The sequence below is a fragment of the Thermobia domestica genome, chromosome 11 (genome assembly GCF_964235325.1).
Source record: "Thermobia domestica chromosome 11, izTheDome1.hap1.1, whole genome shotgun sequence".
Classification (NCBI taxonomy): Eukaryota; Metazoa; Arthropoda; class Insecta; order Zygentoma; family Lepismatidae; genus Thermobia; species Thermobia domestica.
Window position 1 is genome coordinate 124,015,262 of NC_137464.1, and position 19,789 is coordinate 124,035,050.

The following is a 19,789-nucleotide window of genomic DNA, read 5'->3' on the forward strand; positions in this document are numbered from 1 at the left end:
TCGGGTCGGGCTGAAGACCGACCCGACCCGACCCGTGACCCGAATTGACTGACCTACCCGACCCGTGATCCGACCCGACAACCCGACCCGAGCTGACCCGATTGACCCGACCCGAGTAGCCTGACCCGACAACCCGACCCGTTTGAGAGCACTAGTACAAGCACACACGCATTTAACACCCAGACCAGGCACGTAGCCAAGAGATACGGACTCACCCTTTGAAACCAAAAATGAAAACAATTAAGGAAGGATGAAACAAAAAGAAACGAGAAAAGAAAAATCAGTGTTAAAAATATGAAGCTTCAGCAAGCGTTTGGTTACTCTTTCTTATGAGGAGCTTTGTGTGGAGGAAACGGGGGCTCAAGTTAAAAATCGATATTATTGTAACGGAGCATTCCGAATTCCATCTGGCTTCATGGTAATCCTATGGACTACAAATGAAGATCGATAAATCGGTTCTATCAGATAGACTGGCAGGTAGAACTTAAGAAATGCTTAAACCTTACGATTAACGCATTAGCCGAATTACTTGCAATACGTGGTGACGAATGAGCGGAATACACAGATAAAGTCAGGGAATTTGAAATTTCTACAAAAGTTACAGAATTCTCCGAATTTCTGCTACTAGTCAGGGAAATTTCAAGTTTTCGGAAACATAGTGCCATTCTGTGATAATGTGAACATTTTTTACCATAATTTTTCGTCATCGCTTCTCTGTAGTATCAAACATGTTATTTCAGAAGCGGTTTTCTACTGCTCCTTTAACTTGTCATTTGGAACAGACAGTAGTTGATGGAATAATAAAAACAAAAAGATATATGGAGAGAAAGTTCTGTTAACATTTGATTCAACAGAGAAAAGAACGCAGATATTGTAAAATATTTTTCAAGACATTATTGGATATGTACTTTTTGTAATACATAGTGGATATGTACTTTTTATAATAGTTGAGGCCATAATGAAAGGAAAATTGAATTGTTATATTTGAATGAACAGAGGAAGGAACGTATATACTGTAAAATCTTTTTCAATACTTTTTATATTCTTTTACTGAAACTTTTCCCATAGTTTGTTATTAAAGTACTTACTAATATATCCCTCATTTTATTGTTCTAACAAACCAACCTGTTACCAGTAAAATAGTTTAAATTCATCGAGCCTCTGGTGTAATAATCACAGTATTTAATGTCACGCCCCCTCCCTCCCAATTACGAAATCCTGACTAAAGGACCTAATACATGTTGCCAGTAAAATAGTTTAGAATGATCAAGTCTCTGGTGTGATAACCACAGTATTTCATGTCACGGACCAAAATTTACTATGAAATCCTGGCTACGCGCCTGCCCAGACGAATTCACGGATCGGGCTAAAAGTTATTACACAAGCAGAAGGTGATAATAGATAGTAGTAGTGATCTCAATGTAGCACCAGTGAGGCAGTCTGACCATGTTTTACAAGGCGTTCAAGAACATGAAATTTTCATCTTGATCACATATGAAATATGATATACGTTTTCTTGGAGACATCAGAATTATTACTATTGTTTCAGGTTTAGGTATATTAAAGCTAAGGAGATCGAAATCTCCTAGTTATAACTGTTTCACTTGTTTCCACAGTACACAGCATCATGAACTGATTACGCGAAATAGTTATTCACTAGGCAGCACTGATGAAGTTGAACATTTGCAGGACTATGTCCTAGTATTCTGTGCTTGCAACAGAGAGAGAATCGTTTGAGTGGAGTTGCATAAGTGAAAGTACAATAAGGTGAAATTGCTATACAAAACCCTGGTGGCACGATGAAAGAAAATTAAATTAAATCTTTTAGTTTAATGTTCCACGATTATGTCCCTTAGGCTAAGAGAGACGGATGATTAAGGCAAATGAATGGTGATGGAAGAATTGGTGGAATGATAACGTAGTAGAAAACGGAAGTATTTCAGAATTACTGGCGGACACAATGTTATCTACCACAAATTTACTTGCCGAGGATCAAACCACATCAGAGGTAAGTGTTCTACTACTGACCCGAGGAAGGTTGAGGATTACCTCTATTTTCACACAGTGATAGGGGATGAAACCTGGATATCGTACGCCACTGGCTGAATCAGCTGTCGAAGCAGCAGCAAATGCAATAGCGGCACTCTATTCTCCTAAAGCGAAGAAATTTAAACAAACACCACGAGTTAACAAAATCATGAAATCGTGACAACTGTGTTTTAGGACCAAAAGGATGTGATTCTTGTGGGATACTTCGAACCAGGACGAACAATTACAACAGATTGCATTGTCAAACACTGAATAATCTGCAAACTGTCATCCAAAATCGGCGGAGAGGAATGTTACGCTCTTGATTTCTTTTTGATCCATGACAACAACCGTTCACAGACTACTGCTTGTACTGTTGAGGTAATTCAAATATTTTGATGGGAACTATTCAATCATCTCCCTACCGACTTTGCAACACGCGATTTACGTTTTCTTTTGCTTCACCTGAAAAAGGGTTTCCATCGAACCGTTTCGACGACAGTGAAGTCCTCAAGACATCTGTTCTGGATTGGCTATATTCTCAAGCGGCAGATTTTTACACAGAGAGTATACGGAGGTTGTGCCACGCTACCAGAAATGTCTGGAGGTTCTTAGTGGCTAAGCCCTAAAATACCCAAGATATGTACTTGCATATCAATCACAGTAAGTTTCTTCTCCTTTCATTTTCTTGTCTAGCAAAAATATCGATTTTTTAAAATTTTTTTTTATTTTTATTTTTTTAAGGAAGGAGGTTGTTTGAATGCGCCTCGTACTATATTTGATTCGCAAGTTGCTAGTTTATCTCCTCAGTGAGGTGGCATTTAAATAGCAGCCAGATCATACAGAGCGAAATATATTTAAATTTTGTATACTCTGAACTCGTTTCCAACAAATCATCCTATTTACGATACCAAAACTCCTACCTGAATATATTAAATAATTTAGAAGTTATGCCATTTTAAACGTTGCACTGCAGAAATCACTACTTCGTAGGTAGGTCGGATGTATGTTAAGAAGTGTAAGTCACTACCACGTAGATAGGTTGGTGTTAAGGTGTTAATTAGTTACAATTTTCCAGTACAATAAAGGTTTTCGCAAAGCTTATTGAAGTTTATTTGATGTCTTGGAAAATAATGTTGTTTCTTTTTGTAGTGCTCAATGAATGCTGCAGATAAGTACTTCGATGTGTTTATGGCTCACACAGCTGCCGTTTATGCCATGCATTTTTCACCGTTTTGCGACAGAATATTTCTCACCTGTGGCGCCGATTGGTTTATTCGAGTTTGGGTTGAAGACATTGCAGAGCCAGTTATTTCTATGTCCAGCGGCATGGTAAGAATTATAAATGTTTATGTTTGCGCGTAACAACTCAGAAAAAATGTATATACCCACATCTATTTTTAGTAGTAGCAATCAATAGGAGTGAAAACTTGTATACATAGGTATTGGTCATTGACGTAACTAGAATAATTTATTAGAGTGGCATGGTCGCTTACCTCTGAGATATAAAAGAACTTTACATTTGGTCAACGATAGTTTAAAAGGGCTTGGCCTATAGTCATCCAAGTGTCCTAGTTGCGCCTATAGTCATCCAGTGTTTTTTCTTCAATGGGTAAAGATACAGGACGCTGGTATTGTTCACATAATGAACGGCGAATTTTCATGATCACTTTTATTGTATATACAATGCAGTCTAGATCTATTTATTGGAAACATAATTTAATCTATATACCAATTTGTTACTTCATATGGAACAGCAAGTGAAGTTTTCAGAAATGTATATCGTCGCAGATGCAATATTCTTAAATTTGCTAATTGCCTGGCAGATAAGCAGTGAAAGTGATGGTACTTATTAGCTTACGTACTTATTAGATTATTACCAGGAATTAGTTTCGTACTTCAAACTGACATGTTTTTTTATGTATTATACAGACACTGGCGGCTCCAGGAAAAAGTGTTTTCCCAGTTGTTTCACGGACCCTGGGCAGACATGAAGGAGAACATATAATAAAAGCTCTGATCATAAGACCCGTAGGAATTTCGAGGTGGTCTAGGTTTCTCTTCAGATCCGAGTAACATATGTCTAACTGATGGAAAAAATCTTGAGTAGACACCTGGCTACTCGGGAATAAGTTGGAAAATTTGAAATTCAATATGGAGTCCACGCAAAAATGTAATATTTTTCTGAAATAGGAATATCTCATTATATCGTAATATAACGCCCCGATTTTAAAAATTATATATATATATATATATATATATATATTGAAAATTTCAATTTTGAAAAAAAAATAAACGGTAAGATATTTGAGTGATATTTGAGATATTTGAAAAACAAAAAACACTTTTGTATCTTTTATCGTTTCTGCTCTATGGATATTGAAATCGGAAATACTAGTAAGTTTCAACCATTTCCAGTTTTGCTAGAGTATTGCCAGTAGTCACGATATGTTCTCTTGAGACATTGAATTAATTGTCAAAAACAGTTTAAAGCCATCTGTTATAGTTTCTGTTAGTGGCGGTCAACATCAAAACCAGAAATGGTTGATTACGACCACTTCCGGTTTGAATAGGTTTAATAGAGGAGATGAAATCTATTCTTGGGACTTTGAATCGATTGGAAAAAAACTTTTTGATATATATAAATTTCGATATATTAATTAATTATATCGTATATCAACATATCTACTGGATATCAATATTGAAGCCGTAAGTAATAGTGGTGACGATGGAATGTTTGTCTTGAGATGCTGCGTCGATTGCAATAAATAAATAAATAAATAAATAAAAATAAAAATAAATAAAACAGTTATTGCTATCTACTACTGTTTTCCTCTAAAGAAATCAATATTGAAACCGGAGTAATAGTTGAATTTTAACCACTTCCGTTTTAGTAGAGTGTAGCAGGTGGCATTAGTATGTTTTGTTGAGACACTAAATGGATGGCAAGAAAGGGGGAGGAAGGCTATCAACGTTGACGCCCGGAAATACAGTAGTTGATTGCTTCGACTTTCGACTTGAATAGAGGGTTAACAAAGAAGATTGAACTCATTCTTGGGACGCTGACTGGATTTCAAACGTACGCTTTTCGATACCTTTCACTATTTTTGCTCTACAGAAACCAGTTATGAAACCAGAAATGCTAGTAAATTTGAACCCTTTTCCGTTTCAGTAGAGTGTTGCGAGTAGTGATGATATTTTTTCTTGAGACGTTGAATCGATTGCGAAAATCCGCTTGTGGCTATTTATTACCAGTTTTATTCTATGGCGATAAATGTTGAGACCGGAAATGGTTGAACTCGACCACTTGCTCTTTAAATAGAGGGTTAACGGAGAAGATGGAACCTATTGTTAGGAGGCCGAGTCGATTGCAAAAAATCACTTATCAATGTATCTTACCATTTTTGCTCTGAAAAATCTCGACAATCTGACGGACGGACATAGCCGTGCTATAAGACTTCCGTTCAGGTATAGCTATAAATAAGAAATGCTCAAAAATTTTCTTCTGACCTAGGCGCCAGATCTGAAAACCGAGCGTCGTAATAGTACCAATCTCATTTGACACATTGACCTTCATGCTTTGACCGTAAATCGTATGGTGCCAGACTCGTATTTCCGGTTACCGCGGTACTTTCACTGGTGATTTTTCAAGCCCTATTTATAATATTAATATTCCAACACAACACTAACATAAGAACATTTTGTGAAAACACAAGCGACGACATTCCATTTTATTCATACTATAACACACATTGTACTCGTGGTACAATTGTAGGAGTGTAACACATCTAAATTTGAAGAAACAACTACAAATTTGAAATTCAATATGGTGTCCACGTAAAAAATGTAATATTTTTCTGAAATGAGAGTATCTCATTATATCGTAATATAACGACCCTATTTTAAAAATTACTTAGAAGATGTAGAAAATTACTTACAGATGTAGGAGTGTAGCACTTCAAGGCTACTGCAGAACTGAAGAAACAACTACTTATACGAGACAGTAAATTGTAGCCTATACAATTAGTATCTGTTTGGCGCCACTACAGGTCCTAATGATAAATAGCAATTTAAGAAATATAACGTAGATAAATCATATGTTACTTTCCGATGATGAAATAAAGGTATGCGTGAAATAAAGAGAAATGCGTTGTATAACTTCATCACGTCGTCATACATTACAGTGGTAAAATTAGGCAAAACCTTTATAGATGTATGCAATTTATATTTCATTATGAGAACTAATGACTAATATTTAATTTATTATAAAGTTTATCTGACCACATAACTGTAACAAGGCGAAAATATTGGTATAACTAGCAAAGCAAAGCCAATTTTAGATTTGTATTAATACACACAAATAAATTACCGAATGGTTACAATATCATAAAACATATAACTGTAAAATTGAAGTTGAGCAGACTCAAAGTTTAAAGTATCAGTAACATTACCAACACATTAACTTTTATTTCAACACTTAGCTTGTATTTCATCGATGATTTGCTTTTATCCAAATTCATAATCAAGTCTCTCTCGACATTCATTAATGCTAAAAGAGATAGTGAGGTGTCACTTAAACAAGATTGAAGTCGGTTTCTTATAATTTTCAGTTTCGATAAAAAAAATTAAAAAATCGTACAAAGTAGTAAATATTCCCAACTGTTACAGTGGATAATATTTCGCCTCCTCCTTTTCGAATCTTCCATCGTTTTGCAGGAAAGAAGAGATATATACCTTCCGTGGCGGATCTAGAAGAGATCGTGCGAATCCTTTTAAATTATAACATATATTCTTAGGTGATAGGGTAGAATCTTCATTATTCGATTAAAAAAGTACCAATAAAGCTTTTTACTTCGTTTTTCTTTCAAGTCTGAAGGCATTGTAGAACACGTTACGTATGCTTTCACGCCTTTCTGCCACGAGACGTAGGGTGTGATGACGTCGTAACTTGAAAATATACATTTTTGTTATGTTCTTTTTTGGCGGGCTTACTTTTGCCTCTATAGAAGATTAAAATTTTACACACACAATCAGTGCATCCCTTAGTATTTTTGAGATTTGTTTCAGATGTCTGCGTTAAAACATGGGAGTCCAGAGAGGCAAAAAGGAATATTTTAAACAAAAAATTCCTTTCCTCCCGATTCTCCTACCTCAAACATATGATGGATACATATGAATGGTACCGTTTGAAAATATGTTCTATTCTGAAGGGAATTATGTATGAACCATGATTCTAGGGTAAATAGGAATGTCTCAGGAAATTTTGATATTACGTCCGGGCCATCTGACGCATTGTGGGAATGTTCTTAGCTCATTGATAAATATTTTCCCGCCCGTACTATTCAAGATAGAAGCTTGAAATTTTGTACACACATTTAGCGCATCCTTTGGTATTTTTCAGTTGATTTTGATATCTGCGCGCTAACACAGGGGGTCCAGAGTGGCTAAAAATTTGAAAAAAAAAAAATTCAGAACAATCCCAATTTCTTTCAAATTTTTCCGCCTCAGTGAAATGATAGGCAAATGGGAATGGTACCGTTTGAAAGGCTGCTCTATTTTGAAGAGAATGAAGTACAAACCGTAATCCTAGAATAAATAGGAATGACACTGTAGCTGCTTGACTGAAAGTTTATAATTTACCTGAAAAGAAACCATTATTTAAAAGGGAAGGAAAAATATAACTCTTCTGTGTTATTTCAACGAGATGAGATGACTTAAAGTATTTTTGTATCAATATAATCTTTTCTTACTCTATAGTTAGTACAAACTAGTTAATATCTCCAAGTATTACAGCGGGTAATATTAACCACCACTCCGAACCTTCCATCCTTTTGCGCAAGAATAAAGAAATATAAACCTTTAGGGGTCCAGTGGTACATCCGGACAGGAGCGCGGGCTCCTCAAGGGAAAATATGACCCTTTATAAGTTATTTCCTCACACAAGAAATGTATTTTTGTCAATATATTAGATCAATAATCTAATCTCAATCTGTTGTTAGCACAAACCAGCTAATATTTCCAAGTGTTACAGCGGGTAATATTTTGCTCCCCCTTGTTTTTCGAACTTTCCATCATTTTGTGCAAGAATGAAAATATAAACATTCCGATTCCATGGCCCAGTGGCTTATGTAAAAGCGGTGGCTCTCCCCACTCAGGGAAAATATAACTCTTTATGTGTTATTTGAACGAGTTGAGATGACTAAAGTATTTTTGTGTCAATATATCTCCTATGCTTGTGGAAAGGGTATTAAGTCACAAAACTCATTTGTGGAAGTATCACTGGAAAAGGAAAAGAAATCTCTACACGTGTGCATAAAGGGCTAAGTCAAATTCAAACTTTGTTGAGGTTATGAATTTGTGTATTCTGAGGTATCTCAAGAAATCATCATTATACTTAGACTTTCAGTTTCAGCTGAGATTTTAGTCCAATAATTTGCTCTCAGTCTGTTGTTACAACATCCTAGCTAATATCTCCAAGTGTTATCCCGGGTAATGTTTTTTGAATCCTCTGTCGTTTTGTGGGTGAGCTCAGTGGCTCAGGGACGGATCCAGAAGGGTTGCGCCTCCTCCCTCAAGGAAAAATATAACTTTTTTTAACATGGTACAGGAGCAGTAGAAAAAATGCTAGATATTAAATCTAGAGGGAAGTCACACCAATAAGAATTTTTAAAAAATTCGCTTAAAACTTAAACCAGAAAGCCTTCTTAATCTACTAATTGTTATATACACACAATTAATACATTAGATAACCCTTATTAGGATTAGGATTAGGAATTAGATTTCTGGACTTTCGACATCTTTGTCCATGTTCACGTATGACGGATGACGTCCTTTGGCGATCACACTATCCGAGGAAAGGGAAGGAAGGAAGAATGGTGAATGGAAAGAAGCGGTCTGGGACCCGTATGTTAGGTATCATTCCGACATTTGCCTGGTGGCAATGAGCAAAACTCAGGAAAATCTCACTCTGGGTGGCTGGCCTGAAAAAGCTTTTACACTCTTTCGACCGAGTGTTTCCACCGGGTATCGAACCCGGAACCGCTCGCACCAAAGGCGAGAGTAAGCGATTACGCTAAGTGGAGTGTAAGCGATTACGCTAAGCGGAGTGTAAGCGATTACGCTAAGCGGGGCCACTAGATGACCTTTATTCTGCTAGTTCCAAGTGATAAATGTTTCATTTTTACCAAATGACTTCCTTCAGGACCCACCTCTGATTCGGCAAATAAACTACTCAATCTATTGTTAGCTAATATCTCTAAGTGTTACAGCGGGTAATATTGTGCCCTTCATAATCTTCATCTGTTTTGTACAAGAATGAAGAGATAAACTTTCTGAAGCCGAAGGTCTAACATACTGTAAAAATATAATAATAATTAGAAATGATTATTGTGATGATATACTACGTCATCCTTGGCACCAAAGCATAAACTTATCTAGACTGGCCAGAGATACGTACAATTTTTATTTAAAAGATGAAATCCAACGACTTCAAATTAAATCATACAGAGGTTTTTAACAACCTGTAGGACAGAAGTTGTAAATCAGCATGTTATGAAATAACGTGCAACATCATTACCCCCTCCTTCTGTTTCAGCAGGAATATGTAACTCTCTCTGCAAGGAGCTGTACTGACTTTCTTCCAGGAAATTTTGCCTGGGACCAAATCAAAGTGTGAGGGTACTATATTGAGGCATTAGTTGCTAAAGAACGTATCCTGCACAAGAGTGACATGTAGTCACAATTTAGTGTACCTTTGTCTCGGCGAGGGAGAAAGGAACTGATCAACTCCAGGAAATCTCCGGATTGTGTCCCTGGAAGAAACACTACAGCAAAAAAAAAAAAAAAAAAAAATGCTTTCTCCGTTATTTTTATTTATAGAGTGAAAGTTATGAGGGAACAAGTAACAAAATTCGTGTAAAATACAAATACTCCCGTTCATTCTTAAAGTCGTATAAAAATACAACTTATTTTCACTCTATTTTTTTTTACTTGAATTTTGGAACATGAAAATTTACAATCCATCTACAGAATATGTATGGTGCATAGAGATGCAAGGGCTCGATAAAAACAGCTTCTTTTTTTTTTTTTAAAAAAAAAAACTTGTTTTTTCTGCTTCGCCTTTTTGCTTTGGAAAGTTTGGGCTTTTTTCAAAATTTTGCTTTAAATTGATAAAGCAGACTTTGTTTCGCTTCTCTACAGCACAAAATCTCATTTAATTAGTGTTGATGTAGGTAATAATATAAAACCTAAAATAAACCATGAATTTCGAAAATATTTTTTTTTTAATTTTTAACATATTTACATTATGAATTCCTAAGGATGAAATAATTTTTTAACCTGTTATACACAAAAGTAGGTACTTTTATTTCAAAAAATGACACACAAATAACTAGCAAAATTGTATATAGTATTTTTACTTGAAAATATCACACACCCTCTTTTTGAAGCAAAATAAAATAAAACATGAGATAAATAAATTTATATGATAATCTTAAAGGCTGCACATCAAGAGCTTGTTTTCGGGTGGTTCTGCACATTCTTGAATCTTTTAAATTTTAACTTTCATATACATTGTATGGATATTTCGAACAAATTTTTCATTTATTGATCACATACATAATAATCTGTTACCACCCATCAGGTGCTTCGGATCTACAAAATCGGTAAAATTCCGAATTCTATAATGCACTGACTGTTCCTTAAGCTTGTTTAGAATCGGGCAAGCACCGAATTTTCTGTTCATGGATCATATGCATAATAGACCGTTCATCTGATCATGTGGTTTCCTAGGCTTATAACCACCATCACGGTTTACCCAGTCCTGAAGGTTTCTGAATTTTTAACGACAGGAATAAAAAAAAAAAAACTATGGAATACATTTAAGAAGAGTGGAAAGAATCCATCACTGTTTCAATTCACAAGAAAGGCGACAAAACTTATTGTAATAATTAGCAAGGCATTTCTCTTAACATTATATTAACAAGACTGATTCCATACGCAGATGAAATTATTGGAGATTATCAATGTGGATTTAGGGAAATCGATCAACTATCAACCAGATATTTACTATTCGATAAATACTCGAAAAGAAATGGAAATATATTATCCAGTGCATCAGCTGTTCATTGATTTTAGAAAGGTTTACTACTCGGAGGGAAATATACAATTCTTACAGAATTCGGAATACCGAAAAAGCTAGTTAGATTAATTAAAATGTGTTTAAATGAATCCCAGAGTAACGTACGAGTAGAAAAATTCTTGTCCATGAGCTTCAACGTCGAGAATGGTCTGAAACAAGGAGATGCGTTATCGCCGTTATTATTCAGCATTTTTCCAGAGTACGCTATAAGGAAAATTAAAGATAGCAACCAGACCCTAGAGCTGAATGGTATTCACCAGGTTATGGCGTACGGTGATGATGTAAATTTAATAGGGGATAATAGAAGAACAATAGAAAAAATGCATAGGCCTTACTAAACGCTTGCAGCGACATTGGTTTAGAAGTAAATGCAGAGAAAACTAAATACATGGAAGTTCACCGGGATCGTAATACGGCAAATTGTGGATGCGTTAAAATATCAAATAATACTTTCGACAAAGTGGATACTTTCAAATATCTAGGATCAATATTGCCAAACCAAAATCACATCCACAAAGATGTTAAATGTCGACTGAAGTCAGGAAATTCGTGTTATTATTCAGCTAAAATTATTTTGTCGGCGCGAATTCTATCGACGAATTTAAAGCTTAAATTATATAAAACGATAATCATGCCTGTTATTCTGTATGGTTGTGAAACATGGTCGCTTGCGATGAGGGAAGAACGCAGACTGAAAGTATTTGAAAATAAAATCCTGAGACGAATATTCGGACACAAGAAGAACGGGAATGGGGGAAACTTCATAACGAAGAACTGCATAGTTTATACGGTTTACTAAACATCGTTACGGACATCAAATCTAGGAGGCTCAGGTGGGCAGGCCATGCAGCCAGAATGGAAGAAGGTGGGAACGCTTTTAAAGTTTTAAGTGGAAATCCAATCGGAAAACGTCCATTAGGAAAACCTAGGAGCAGATGGGAGGATAATATTAAGATGGATCTCGCAGAAATAGGAATACAAAGTAAGAACTGGATCCAGTTGGCTAAGAATAGAAGTCAGTGGAGAGCTTTTGTGAACGCGGCATTGAAGTGAACCTTCGGATTCCATAAGCAATAGAGAGAGAGAATATATTTAAGTTAAGCACAACTGCACAACAACCATGAGTGATTGGTTAGGTTTTGCACTTCTATCGGTGAATCCGGGATTCAACCCCGAATTCGAGCATTTTGACAAGTTTTTCTTAATTCCATCTGTGAATGTAGAAATAGTGGGTGTGCTGTGAATCCTGGCCGACTTCCTTTATCATTTTAAATCGTTGTTATTACTAATTACCAGCAGGGACGGATTTGCGAGGGGGGTTAGGGTGGGGATGTCTTACAGGTTGAAGCCTGTACCCCGAAAATACGGAATTTCTAAAACAATCGAAATATTTGTTATGCCTTTACTCATAAATTTCAAGCTCTCCTCAAATAAAAATTAGGTATTTTTAGAAAAAAAAACTAAACATTAATGAAAAACTCTCCCAAAATACTTTTCTAAATCCGCCACTGATTATCAGTATAAAATGGTCTTCAAGGTTGTATCCGGAAGATTATTGCTGAATACAAACAAAATGAAATATTAGTTATGCCTATACTCATAAACTTCAAGCTGCTCCCAAATAAAAATTGGGAAATTTTAGAAAAATCGAACATTAAGCAGAGAAATACCTCTCAAAATACTTTTCTGAATCCGCTACTGATTATTTCTATAAAACTGTATTCTAGGTTGTATCCGGAAGATTATTGCTAAATTATTGCACAGCTACAGTGTAACAAAAATGTGGAAGTACGCTCTGACAGATATACTGACAAACGTACGCTCTGACAGATCTATTGAAAAAACATAAGCTAGAAGCTAGAGTAGGTCTACTAATCTCGAAGAAATGAAACACGGATGACTAAAAAGAAATGACATAGAGAAGAAAAGAATGTCGATAACTCAGAAGTTAAAATAAAGTTAAATATCCTCTACAATTGCCCTCAAATACTACGTACTGTATGTTTAATTCATAAAACATGTACTCCATCCATCATGATGGTGAATTCCAGAGCGAAATATGGTAGTTAGGTCATGAATTCTTATTTAACTTTAGAGTATACTATAAGAAAGCTATTCAAATAGAAAAATCATGAAAATGAAAAAAAACAAAATTTCCAAAAAAAAAACGGCTTTTTTGCATCTCTAATGGTGCATTCAATTTTTTAAAGACTATAACGATACTAGGTATGTCTGTTAATAAACGATAAATTACAAAAAAGAAGGGACAAAACAAATGGATTTATTACAAGCCGAGGTGAACCGAACTCAGAAGTTTCATGTGTGCAAAGCAGTGGAACGTAACCTCTATTGCCGAGCCGATATTATCCTTAACCGACCTCGGCCACCAAATATTAGCAATTTTGTATTCCTGAGGCGATGGGCTACTTACCCACCAAATTTCATTCAGATCCGGCCAGTAGTTACAGAGAAATAAAATACCACATACAAGTCTAGCCGAGATAAGTCGAACCTGTCCCTGGCTGAGCTTGGTTAGCAAATATAGTGATCTTTTTTCTTAGGAGATGGGCTACTTGCCAAACAAATTTGGTTCAGATGCGGCCTATAGCTACCAAGAAAAAAAGTAGCATATACAAGGCAAGCCCGGCCACCAAACATAGTAATCCTTATTTCTTTGACTCTGGTCTACTTGTTCGCCAAATTTGCTTCAGATCCGGCCAGTAGTTACCGAAATATAACCCACCACAACGTACATACATACACACACACACACACGCGCGCGCTCAAACACACACACAAATACGAGAAAGAATCAAATGAAGATCGTAAGTAATTTTTCCCCCACTATTTTACAGCAGGGAGAATGTTTGCTTGCACATTATTTTGGTTGTTTTGGTTTACGTTGTAGCCATTCGTGCACCGCCGATTGGACGTCTTCATCAGACTTGAACTTCTGCCCTGCAAGATGCTCCTTTAATGGACCAAAAATGTGGAAATCTGATGGTGGCAAATCTGGCGAGTATGGGGATATGGGAGGCACATGAACCGTAGGTCGTAAATGGTTTTCATGGTTTGGATGAGCAGAATGAAGACAGGCGTCATCATGTTGAAGCAAAACTCCTTCATATAGCAATCTTCTTTGCTTTGTGTGTATTGCAGGCTTCAAAGGTACTTCAGAAGGTCGATGTAGGTGACACTAGGCACTGTGGTACGTGGGGAAATGCACTGTTCCAGAATAGGACCATCCTTATTCCAGAATAAAGTGTACATAACTTTCCCTATAGAGGGCTGGATGTGAAACTTCTTTGGTTAAGGTCAAGACGAATGTTTCCTTGTATGTTTCTTCTCTGCTTAAAAATGGTGCATCCAATTGTCATCACCGGTGACAATATGAGCCAGAAAGCCCTCACCCACCTCTTCATAACGTCTCAGCAGCTCGATCAATCGATTGACACATGTCAATCCGACGATCTTTTAGTTCCTGCGTCAGCTGTCGAGGAACCCACCTGGCGGACACTTTTCATGCCCTATGTGTTATACTAAACTGAAGCTCATGTTAAGCAAGGAAGCTATTTCAAGCAGGTTGACACGCCAGTTTTCCTGAATAAGCCGACCTACTGTGGCTATGGGCTCCTCTGTCACAACTCGATGAGCCTGAACCGGGCCAGGAGCATCAATCAACGAAGTAGTACCTTCTGTGAATTTCTTTCATCACTCGTATACCTAGGTACTTGCTGCTGTGACAGACAGGCGCTTCTACACTTCGTCTTGTTCTTCGATGAATATCAACTGGTTTTACACCTTAACTTCATAAAAATCGAATAATTCCACGCTGTTCCTCCTTGGTGCAACTGCATAGTGGTGCTCTATATTGAATCAACTGCTACTCAGCTCCAACCCCATCTACCGTCACTGATTCGTGCTACCAGCTCAGAAAGACGTCAAGGAATGTCTGTAAATTTCCAAACGTCTAGAAAACAAAACAATGAAAAATCTCTATTCTCATAACTACATCTCCCCTCTGAAGAAATTACTGGATCTTCCCCTGGAGGAGCATTTTCAAAATGTGCCATCAATTCAGGCGAATGTAGCAGTGGTGCTGAACAACATTCCAGTGGGTTTTACTTGGCTGTTCCAGAATCTCTATGATCGGATCTGGGAGTGAGTGCTGCAGGAAGGGAAGATATGTTTTTATCAAACTAAAGTGGTAATTAATTTTTCTGGTTTCGTTAAGTATATTATTTCGTGATAGTCCAGGAGCTTACTAAACGCACTGGACATTCTTAAGTGAAATTAAGATATAAGGCGTATTAAGTTACAAGAGGATGTAAGTATAACTCGTGATATGTATAGCATAGTAATGACAATAAATACAATAATAAGCATGTTCGTAGTTAGGAACCAGAATTTCGTAACTTATAGTAACGAAAGCCAGTGTAAATATTGAAAGATTTAGATAATTCATTATAACTCCCTCACTTTTTTGTAGAAGCTACTATCACTAATATGTTTTAATTTTTCATAATGTACTCTTCAGCTGAAGCCAAACTGTATGTTCAAATTAAGCATAAATAAAAAATAAAAGTATTATATATTTTCAGACACCAGTGCAAGCAGCTGTATGGTCACCTTCACATTCAAATATAATTGCGAGCATCACAGATGATCAAATAAATATATGGGATATTCGAATGAAAACCTATGTTCCAATGTCAGTTACCTACTCACCTGAAAATACACAATTATCCTGTATTGAATTCACAACAAATGGAGCGGTATGTTAAAACATTTTAACATATTTCTTTTCTTATTTAAGTTTACAGACATAAGTATAAATTCTAACGGTGTTCTCCCACTTGCGTACATTCCCACTTCCGTACTTGTCATCAAAATCTTGCCCAGTTCCGTAAAAGTGCCAGATGTAATGAAATGTAATGATTTGAAAGCGAGATATGAATTCCCATTTCCGTACAAGTTCAATAGCTGGCACTGTTTGTGTAAATTTTTGAGCAGAGGGGGATATGGAATCTAAGGATTTTGTTTCGAGTAGCAACCAATAAAAGGCCTAGAATAGTTTCATTTTGCAGACTGCCTAGCAGGCCAGCGGTTGAACTTACATATAGAGACCGGGAGGTATTCGAATAGTATAATACTTTACATTTTATGTATTATAAATTACGTAATATTTATTCAGTAGAGTTGTATTTGTAAACATATAAACGTTACCGTTGTATATCTCCGAAATTGTATTTAAATATTGTAATGTATGTATTTAGCACAAAATCCAGACGGTATTTATCCTACGGTCCCACTTATAGGACGACGTAAGTTTCGGAACGGAGCCAAACGAGTAGGATACATGATTGGATGCATGCTTTATGGCCACACCACACAGCAACAAAAGCTCGCAGTTGTTGTATACTCATAAGCGTTCATAACTGTAATGGGTCGTAAAGATATGGAAATAACGGTGGAAGAGAGAAATGTAATTAATCTGTACAAACAACACAAATTCCTCTCCGAAATCGCCAATGCAGTCAACAGAAACAAAACCATGGTGTTCTCCATCATTCAACGCTTCAAATAGATTAATAGTGTTGTGAATAAACCGAGATTTGGAGGAGAAATAGGAAATAAATAATTTAAAAAAAGTGAAGCAGAAATCAACTGACGGCATCTGATATTAGAGGAAGCCTTGAACAGTATTCTGGCACTGTGATGCACACAAAAACAGTTGAACGGGTGTTACATAGTGCTGGTTACAATGCCTGTGTTTCTAGGAGGAAACAATATGTCAATCGTTTGAATCAGTAAAAGCATTTATAATTTGCTAACCAGTATGTGGGGAAACCAACAGAATTCTGGGATCACTTTCTCTCTCGAACGAAAGGAAATTGTACTTATATAAAAATGATGGATCTGTTACAGGGCGAAGATTACCAAATACAGAATGGGAACCTAAGAACATGGTAGCTGCAGTAAAACATGAAGGCAGCAGTGTGATGATGTGGGGCTGTATGACTTAATCAATAGGTGGAGCGTTTTGCACTTTTGTTAGAAATTCGATGACAGCTAGTGCGGAAAAGGTGCCATTAGTGGCATCGACCTTACTGATTTTTAAAAATATTTTTGGACAATCCCTTACCCTGCCCCAACGGACTTAGTTTTTTAAGTGTTTGGCTAGGTAACATGCACAACACCAATGACAGAAAAGCTACTTGTGGTCGTTTTTAGTTACCTGATGGCTATAATACAATTATTTTATTAAAAGAAACTTGTAGCAATGCCAGTAAATAGTTTTAAAATGTTTATGAGTCAAAGTACAGCTATATTAGCTCAGTTGTTTGAATTAATGTTCAGATTTTGTTTGTGATGTCACGTTAACGATGATTATAGGCATAGCCCTTGACATAACACGATTTTCTTTGTGCAACTCTTCGCTTATTTTGCTCTGTACGCAAAATTACCCAGAACTCACCACAGGCAAGTGGTTGCACATCGAGTTACGCCCACCCACCTAGCCAGTAGGCATACGTTGACATTTGACTTTAGGTCACGTAGTTCTTCTTGGTCTCGAAGCGGGGCATTCTTGTTCTAGACTTCAGTTTGGCTCTAACGTAGATATCTCTTGCGTTCTGGCCGCACTTTTTCAACGCTGCCTCGGACACCAGCTTCACTGTGCGTTCCAAAGATCGACTATGGCAAGGGAATGTTGTTATTAGAGTAGCTGAAGTTCAGATGTTTTCTTCAAGCTGCTGATTCGTTATGTTTCGTGTGATTGGCGGCTCTGTTAGACATTTAGGCCAATTAATCATGTCGTAGTAATTTTCAGCTGTAAAGTTTAATTTTGGAACAATGAAGTCACGTGGGCGGCTTGATCTCGGAGTCTTCTGGCTGCGGTACTTTTTTATCCTTCTCCAGCTTAACGTTCGAATATGTGGATTTTCATCTGCTGTCATCGCTATTAGCAGGTTTTCATGATGAGCGTAGTATCCGTTTGTTTGTAGAACAGAATGAACTATGTGTTGTAGATTTTTTTGGCAGAAAACGTGATAGCTTAACTATGCTAAACAGATGCATAGCGCCCATTTCGAACGAAGGATTTCGCCGTATTGAAAACCAGACTGAAGCGTATACTTTAACAACGTTCTGGCAAAGTAGACACAAACTTGAACTGGGTTTATCAGTACTGATATAGTGGCGAAGCATCCTACAGACCAATGTAAGCCATCGTGAATGTGGTAATGGTCCTGGTTTTCTGTTTGCTAGATCGGAAGTACACATTCCTGTAGCAACAGCCTTACAGATTTCAAAGAGATAATTCTGGTCGCTGGTTAAACCATCTGGTTTTTCCATTTCAGACACTCATTTAACTGGAATGGGTGTAAAGGAGACGATCGGTGAACCTTTAACAATCCTTTAATTTCTTTGCGATGGGGCCGGAAAAAGCGTCGTCCGGTCGTCCCACCATCCAATTCGGTAACCAAGTGTCGAAATGGCAACTCGTTGGTATGAAGAAAGCAAATGAGATGCTGCAGTTCCTTTCCTCGAAATCTTTGTATCTGACTTATCACGCCGTTATCTCATCCTGTGTTCGTGGCTTCACCATCGCTGCCGACTGCCTCAAGACTTGACACGTCGTACTGGTTCTTCTCTAAAAGCTCAATATAGAGTCGGCAATATCCTTGCCAGTGCCTGACTTAGGTATGGAATGACTCAAGTATTCTGAACCGGGCTCCGATAAAACTGTGATATGCTTTTCTGTAAGCTCTCGTCTTCGTAGTTGGCCGTTAATGCTTTATTACACAAGAGTTGCATCATTTTTTCCGTCGAAGTAGATACTTGTAATCGCCCGGCCTACGTGACCCTTTTCTTTCTGGATCTTCTCACCCAATTTATCTTTTCCTCTTCGTACCTTAGATCTGTCAGCAACAAGATTTTTGTCCCCTGGCGTTATGAGTCTCGCGTCGTGAAGTACGGCAGAAGCGATCAAAGGAACCTGTCTGTCTGAAGGTCCAGTTCTAAACGCTGCCTCCGCTGTATTTTGAAGACAAATGCGCTTTAGGCTATGTTTCCTTCTTGATCGCCCCTGGAAGTCAGATCCCGACGTGCTTCCCGATTCAACAGCTTTGCTGGATTCCTCTGACGACGCCAGTGCCTGTACCTATGCCTAATACCCACTAGTTGATGGACATACTTCAACACTTCCAGAGTCTTTCTTGGTTGTCTGCCCCTTAAATCCGCTGACTTTACGGGAAAACATCTTTGACAAAGATTTGCTTGTTCGGACTTCAATGTTACCAATGCTCATTTTCCCTGATGTTCTCTGGTCCAAAAGAAACTTGAATTCTCGTTTTGGAATCTTGTGTGTCTTCTCACAGTTGCAATCTTCGGCGGTTTTACATTTGCAAGACGCAATATCAAAAAGAGACTTTTCCGCGTGTGCAACAAAATCTGCACCAAGTGTTGCTCCTTGTCCTTATAGACTCAAATGTTTTCCCTTAGTGCGACACTTATTATAAAATGTTTTCAGCATGTCAAAAACTCTCTTTTCTGAAACCACAGGAATTTACGCCAAATATGTACAACTCTTTGTCCATTTAGTTTGCAAATGTCAGTCAC

The 19,789-nt window shown here is 37.1% G+C and overlaps 1 protein-coding gene across 1 annotated transcript in view; it reads left to right on the plus strand.

The window, feature by feature from the left end:
- The window catches only part of LOC145663657 (dynein axonemal intermediate chain 4-like), a 417,097-nt gene that overhangs the window by 288,366 nt on the left and 108,942 nt on the right, over window positions 1-19,789 (plus strand). The window contains exons 14-15 of the mRNA XM_081729757.1: window positions 3,181-3,360; window positions 15,769-15,942. Coding sequence (XP_081585883.1) covers window positions 3,181-3,360; window positions 15,769-15,942 — 354 coding nt within the window. The remainder of the gene's footprint in view (window positions 1-3,180; window positions 3,361-15,768; window positions 15,943-19,789) is intronic.